Source organism: Lissotriton helveticus, chromosome 8 (assembly GCF_964261635.1).
Source record: "Lissotriton helveticus chromosome 8, aLisHel1.1, whole genome shotgun sequence".
NCBI classification, from domain to species: Eukaryota; Metazoa; Chordata; class Amphibia; order Caudata; family Salamandridae; genus Lissotriton; species Lissotriton helveticus.
This window is the reverse complement of record NC_136069.1, coordinates 377,011,763-377,019,153: the sequence shown is the minus strand read 5'-3', so window position 1 is coordinate 377,019,153 and position 7,391 is coordinate 377,011,763. Positions and strand designations below refer to the sequence as shown.

The 7,391-nt window shown below is 39.6% G+C and overlaps 1 protein-coding gene across 7 annotated transcripts in view; it reads right to left on the bottom strand.

Annotated features, from left to right (window-relative positions):
• Positions 1 to 4,706: 4,706 nt before the first annotated feature.
• The window catches only part of NBEA (neurobeachin), a 1,787,704-nt gene continuing 1,785,019 nt past the window's right edge, over positions 4,707 to 7,391 (bottom strand). For all 7 annotated transcript variants that reach the window (XM_078657170.1, XM_078657173.1, XM_078657172.1 and 4 more), the window contains one exon: positions 4,707 to 6,560. In XM_078657170.1, coding sequence (XP_078513296.1) covers positions 6,470 to 6,560 — 91 coding nt within the window. In that variant the 3' untranslated portion in view covers positions 4,707 to 6,469. The remainder of the gene's footprint in view (positions 6,561 to 7,391) is intronic.

The following is a 7,391-nucleotide window of genomic DNA, read 5'->3' as shown; positions in this document are numbered from 1 at the left end:
GCTAGGCATAGTGCTGTAAAGCCACTGTATATGAAAACGCTCTGCCCAGCGAGACAATGGTATCCAATCCACAACATATGGTGAACTTTGCTGCATCTCTCCCGTTGGCAAAACAGCCTGGGAGAGAACTGCCCAGGTCTCCCCCAGAACCGACGGCAGCACCTGCGCAACTGTGTCCTACAGAGCGTAGGAGTAGCCGCCCAAAAGGCATGCAGCAGTAGCCTGGTGAAAGAAAACATAATCTTCCCTAATGTGTCCAGCCTCTTGGCAGGACGTCAGTAAGGGCTCCATTAAAAGGGAGAAGCAGTTCTGTAGGGGACACTTCTGGCTGAAGCACCTCTGTCAAGATGTTGGTCTTGAATGCCACAGAGAGCAAGCTAATCTCCAGGACCTCGAACATCCCCCTTACTACCACTGCGAAGGATACTCCCTCCCCCATGGTCACGTTAGGGGGAAAATCAAGCCAGTATCTGGAGAAGTGGTCAGTCTGCTGGCTTCCACCAAATTCTCGCACCAGTCCACATTAGTGTCAAAGAGCTGGTATTCTTCAGGGTCCAGCAACCCCTCCTACTCCTCCACAAGTCTGAGCCCACAGGAAAATGGCTCATGCTCTGGCTGGAAGGCACGGCTACAGTCCGCGCTAGAGTCTGTGTCGGACAATGCCCATCCATCTCCGTGTCTGAGTCAGGGGGCCACTCGACAACCCGCAGGGCTTAAAGGTGCACCGGTGGGAGTGGGTTTCTCAAATAGGAGGTGCATGGCATCATAAAATTCTTGGAACTGAGCGGGGGTCGCTGAGGCTCCCGTAAAGTAGGGAAAGCACAGAGTTGACCTAGTTACTGGCTCAACCACGGAGCCATGCCACAAATTACGACTCTCCCTCGTCTCGTCTGCCAACGAATGAGGTGAAGTAAAAGACCTCTTCCACTTCTTGCTTTTCTTCTTCTGAAGGGATTTATCCGAGTGGCCCGAAGACTTTGAGTACGACGAAGATTTCGGGCTTTGCAACTGTTCCCGGGACCTTCCTCTCAACCTTGATCAAGCTTGTCACACGTCGAACTGTCAGGAGCTTGAGGGATCACTCCCTCAAAATGTTTGGGTTCTGGGTGCGGCAATCGGAGCAGGCCTGGGGATCATGGATACGCTCGGGGCACCAAATGCATACAAGGAGCGGGTCCATCACAACATCAGTTGGTGAGAGGCTCGAAGCTGGCCTTCCGGGATGACATTCCGGTCACATCAGGAGAAGATTCTCAAAAACACTTCAACAAAAAGTTTTTAAAAGTTCTCTCCAGATCTGCCCTGACTGGTGTGGAAAAAAAGAACAGACATCGGCGTGCTGGGGTGGCACCATTATAGACACCATACATGTCACATACGGCGCAGGCGACGATGCCACCTACCAGCACGCAAGGGTACAGCTTTCAAAATATTTCCGGATTCAGTCTAATGCCTAATGATATTTCTAGGGAGAATCTTCACCTAGAAGTCTCTATCATATTAGCCATAACTGTGTTATTTATTCAAACTATCTTCACAGATAGCTTTCCTACTGTGATCCTGCAGGTACTAAATAGATCACTAGGCAGAGTCTCAGTTGAGAGGTGGAGGCACACAATTTATTGGTTGCCCACAATTTCCCTGTGTTCATTAAATGTCTACCACCTTCTATTACATACAGTGGAGGACTGAGACATAATGATTTCCAGCTTGGTCATGTTTGTTTCATAAGAGAGTCCATGTATAAGTATGCTTGAACACATAACTTCCCTTTAAAAGACAAGTTGATAGTTACTAAAGTACGTTCAACAATAGCGTGGTTAAATTATATCAAAACTGCTGCCCGCTCCCTAGATTGTATGGACATTTTTAACAGGCCACATCTTAAAAAAGGTGACTGGAGTCTTTTTAGGGAACAATTTATAAATAGACTGAAAGATAAGAGGGAAGCAGGGGCACTGGAGAAACATTCCAACAGATCCTGCCTGCTCCTGAAATGGGTCACTGGCATCGAACATTACCTTACAGCATTAAACTTCCTAAGGACAGATCCTTGCTTACAACATTTAGCTTGGGTTCCATTTGTACAATGATCTGTTTTTCACCGGACTAAAGTGATCCCCATGGCTTTTTAATCTGACCTTGTGATGATCAGTCACCCCAAATCTTAATACACTTGGTCTTATTCTGTAAATTCTATGATTTTTTGCATAAGAAGTAATTATTGCCACTTTTAAAAGTGAGGGGTTTTATTCAATTTCGACTATTTACAGTTATTACCAGATCATGTTGTGATGTTGGTGGTAACCAACTTTCTAAAAGGAACCCTATACTGGAATAAAATAATGTGCGCCAATAGGTTAGCTTGCTGTTATTAAACTGTAACTAATGTTTTTAGAATGTGTGTTTTGAATGAAAAAACGTGGACTGTATATATTAATGTTTTTAAGGTTTTTCATATGGCTTTTATGTCTCGATCTTTTATGATTATCACGCAGAATCAAAAAAAGGTTAATTGATGATTTAAAGTATGTTCAGATTTGTATGCAAACTAATTAACTGTCAAGGTTTAATGAAGAAGGTGTGCAGTGGAAACATTATTTATTACTACAGTGCAAAGTTGAAATTCGAATTTATTACCACAGTTTGGCAAAATTAACATACGAAAACCTCACAGATTGCATGTAACAATTACTTTACATAGAGAAATAAGTTTCCGAATACCCAGAATGTCTCTTCAATGTGATTATACCATTCTTGCCCCTAGTGAGAAATGGTACTCCCCACACAACAATGGTAAGAAACAGCACATTACACTATGCGTGTATATATATATATATATATATATATATATATATATATATATATATATATATATATATATATATATATACACACAAAAAATGCTTTTCCTAGGTAAACTAAGTCCTAACTATAACTACTGATTGCGGCTGCCAGAAAGATATATATATATATATATATATATATATATATATATTCCAGCTCCTAGGTGTACCAGATTCCCGGGGCACTCCCGGGCGGGTCCCGTTGCGCGTCGGAACTCACGCGTTTCTATGACAGCTCCAATCGTTCCTTTATCCAAAAGACGATAACGCACTCCCGGGGGTTATGTGGCAAAAATCTTTATTCAGCTACGGACAAACATGTTTGTCCGTAGCTGATTAAAGATTTTTGCCACATAACCCCCGGGAGTGCGTTATCGTCTTTTGGATAAAGGAACGATTGGAGCTGTTATATATATATATATATATATATATATATATACATATATATATACATATATATATATATATATCGTCACACGCTCCCAAACAATGGTGTCCAGAAAAAACGGCCAGCGCACCGGTATCGTGATAAAGTCTATATTTATTTCCAAACCCCCCAGCACCCCCGACAGACGCGTTTCGCTCAAGGCTTCGTCAAAAAAAAAAAAAATATATATATATATATATATATATATATAGATATATATAGATATATACATATATCTCACAGAGGAGGCCCAGCGTTTTTCTCTGGAACCCACTGCCAATGCTGCTGAACAACAAGGCTGCCTATTCTGTCTTGATTCCTATTCATACCTCTTTCTGCCACAACCAGGCTCTTCCTGTTTCTTTATCTCGCTCTTGCAGGATATTTTTTATCCGTGCTTTTTCCCGGTTCTCACTATATTCTCTCTCTCTCATTCTTTTCCCCTTTTCCACATTTTCCACTGATGCTCTGGATCAAACTCTGATGATGAAAGGAGGTCCTGTTCCCAAAATATGAATGCCAGTGCCCACCGCCAACATCCACCATCACAAACTAATCCCTGCAGAGAGGATGGTATACATTAGGCTGCAGTAACCAAAATGAACCCGGAGCAACCAGAATCATGCTCAGGTGCTGTATTCGGTCTAGTAGCCATTGAGGGACTGCTTGAAACAGGTTCCGTGAGGGAAAGGAAAGCGTGTTTCATTCCACAGCTTGGATACATCACGAGGGCATGCCTTAGGCCGTCAGTTGGTAATGGTATCCCACTGTACAAAGGATTAAAATATGCAGAATGTCATCAACACACTAGGTTTGTTAGGTGATGGGTTAAATTACACAAAGGAATTTTTGACACCTTGATGTACCGTGCATGACTAACTCCAGCCAGAGGAGGTACAAGTGATCTGCAGAGAGGTTGAATCCTTCAGCCGGTTCATTTCTGCTCCGAAGCAGGACGTCAATCCCCTGCTCCTTTTTTTGAACAACCAATGTGCACACTTTCAATTACTGAGTAAGGGTTGGGGTGAAACATGCATAAGACAAAAAAAACATCTACATTTGCACTATTAGAAATTAATCAAGCATAACATATTTTGCCTCTTTTCCAGTTGACTAATTGTCATGCAACCATTTAATTAAAGGCACTACTGTAATACATGTAATTGCAAGCGCGGCGTATTAACTAATCGTTTGAAATGCTTGCATATATATTGCAATATTTCTCATTTCACCGCTGATTCTGAATGTGGTTCCTTGATTTTTTTATGTGTTTTGGTGCCTTGTACGAAATTGACCAATTTTGAACTTGAGAGGCCTTAGGATCTCAGAAGTCATGTTTATTTTCAGTACTTGAACGTTGTTTGTTCGCTCCCGCTAACAATTCTTTCTAAAAGATTCTTATTTTGGACATTTGTTAAATCAAACGAAAATCATCAACGAGCTCTTTGCATATTTTATTTTTCTTTTTTTTGATTTCCGACTCACACACATCTGGCATATTTTACATCTTTTCAATAAAACATGGTTACAATAGCTTAAGGAATTTATATATCCAAAATATTTCACCATGATCTCAAGATGAAATGAACTGTCTTCCAGATGTTCAATTGTCTCCCAATTCTAAACTACAACTCAAGATATTGCTTACAGACTGGTGATGAATAACGTTTTCGTGACAGTGATTACCCCCCTGATTTGAGAATCTTCATTTTCTTTCTTAAATACAAAAAACGATGTAGAAGGAATTCAGTGCTATAATTTACTAATACAGGGTGAGGAACAAATAATTAATCACATCAATAAATAATGATATGTTTTTGGTGCAAAGTGCCAATACAGAATCAATTTCCTTGTTTTATCGTATTTTAAATAAATGACTGCAAGTGAGTGTACATTTGGAGAAAAAATACATTCCTGTTACATGCCTCATAGCCCTACCGACACAATATGTACATCTATGACGATACAGTCACCAAATATACAAAGAAGAAACATGAAGTGTATAATCCACCTTGGTGTCCAATTTGACCAGTACATCAAATTTTCTGATAGCTTTCAGCAAAGTATTCCAAAACATTGTGTCTTAGGCTGAGAACGTGGCTTTCAGTAGTTACTTCTTGTGGCACCCAAGACGAACATAGGTCGTTTTTGTACTGAAGTTCAGTGTCATGAAACCAACAATTTAATTAAAAACATACGAAAAGAACAAAATTGAATCAAGATCTCCGCCCACCCTCCCTCAATACATTTACATGAAGTAGTACATCACTCATGGCATGTCCGGCAGTCATGAAGCAACAGAGGGCACAACGAGACTCCTGGAAACAGTGAACATCGGGGCTTACAGTCAGCACTGACCATCTCTTCCCTCTTGGCGTGGATGAAACAGGAGTAAAAGCAACCTTTTTGTTTTATCACAAAAAGCAGACATGGCAAAATGGCTTAATATCCATAAGCTTCAGAAAGTGAGCAGAAATCCACTTAGGAGGGGAAAATCCAGAAAAAAGTGCAAAAAACATATTTCAGTTGAATCTTCAAAGTAACGGGACGAACCCTGACTCAACCTTATAAAAAGAAGGTCTAACCGTTCTGAGAAATCTGTGGGTTTTTTCAATTTTTTTTGTGTGTGACTGCACCAGTTCCACTAAGACATCAGGTCCAAAGTACATGCAAGTTGTAACTCCACAATAAAATTAAGAAACTTTTTTGTTCTTTATACAAGGTTTTACTTTTACAAAAGTATCCCTTTAAAGTTAAGATGCGCTTCTGATGTACAAAGTATCAAACATTTTTTTCACAGCTTGAAAAGAGGCTGGACATGGGATGCAGTTTAGAGTGAGAACCTAAACACCGTAGCTATTGGATACTAAGTTCCCTAGAAGTTTCAAAAGTCTCTTTTAGTGCATCCCCCCGCCTTATTTCACTCATAAATAAGGACATTCGAAACTATTACCAAAATGTCTCCTAATTCATATAATTTACATGATGCAAGCTTGCTCTTTAGCAGCTGGTGTTCAGTTGTGAAAAAAACACATAAAAGTAAAATGGCCGCTGACTACAATGTACAGCTATTGCTAGGTGTAATGGAATGTACAACGGAGGTCAATGCAGACGTGTTTTTCCACCGGAGATAACGCCTTTCATTGCAGCATTTGTGCTCTCAGCTTTGACTTGGCCTTGAACTCTTCATCCCAATTCAGTATCTGTTCTGATGCTCGTAGTGCCACCGGTTAAAATCTATATTAAAAGCTACAATGCTTCCCGAAGCCATGCCAGTAATCAGAGTCCTGAGAAAAGAAATAGCCAATTGTTATTATTTGGAAATGATATGTTCCTTTTCGATATTCTTGAATTATCTAAAAACATAGACCACAAACCCAATGTCTTACATTCGATTGTAAGATATTTCCACATTTTGATCTGTGGCTAAGAGGTCTTTGGGTGAATACCATAACCATGCAAATTGTCTTTGTAACAATAGGAATTTAATTTTACCTCTGATTATACTCTCTCTTGGGCAATTAAAGATCTATTATCTGATTTATCCAAGCAATGGAATTTAAATGGAGAGATGTAAAGTGATAACCTTTGGGGAGTGTATGCCTTGGTCCACATTTCAAATGTTATACCTTTCACTACCTAGTGTTGATGTAACACATCCCAGTTCTATACATTATGCTGTTCAACACATACACTGCTCACTCCCTTCAGTTTCAGATTAATGACATATCAAATGATATGATTGGATTTTTTTCCATCTTCCCAACTCCTTTTCTTTCTTTTTAATCAATATGATCAAAACTTGATGGTAGTATTAAATGACAAAATATCCTGTGACTTGTACTAATTGATTCTCTTTTCATAAGATTTTTAAGCCAATCTTTTAGTTGAAGGTCTCACCGCTGTATTATGAAACAGCAAAATTACAAACACCCTAAGGACAAATTTTCTAAATTGATACACACCAAAATTAGGCCTGAGCAAAATCTGAATCACTGACATAATTCACAAATTTCAAGAATTTTACATTTTGTTTTTAATACGCAATTCCCACAATCACACCATTATGCCAATTTGCATAATGATGCATTATTCATGGTAAAAATGTACACATGAGA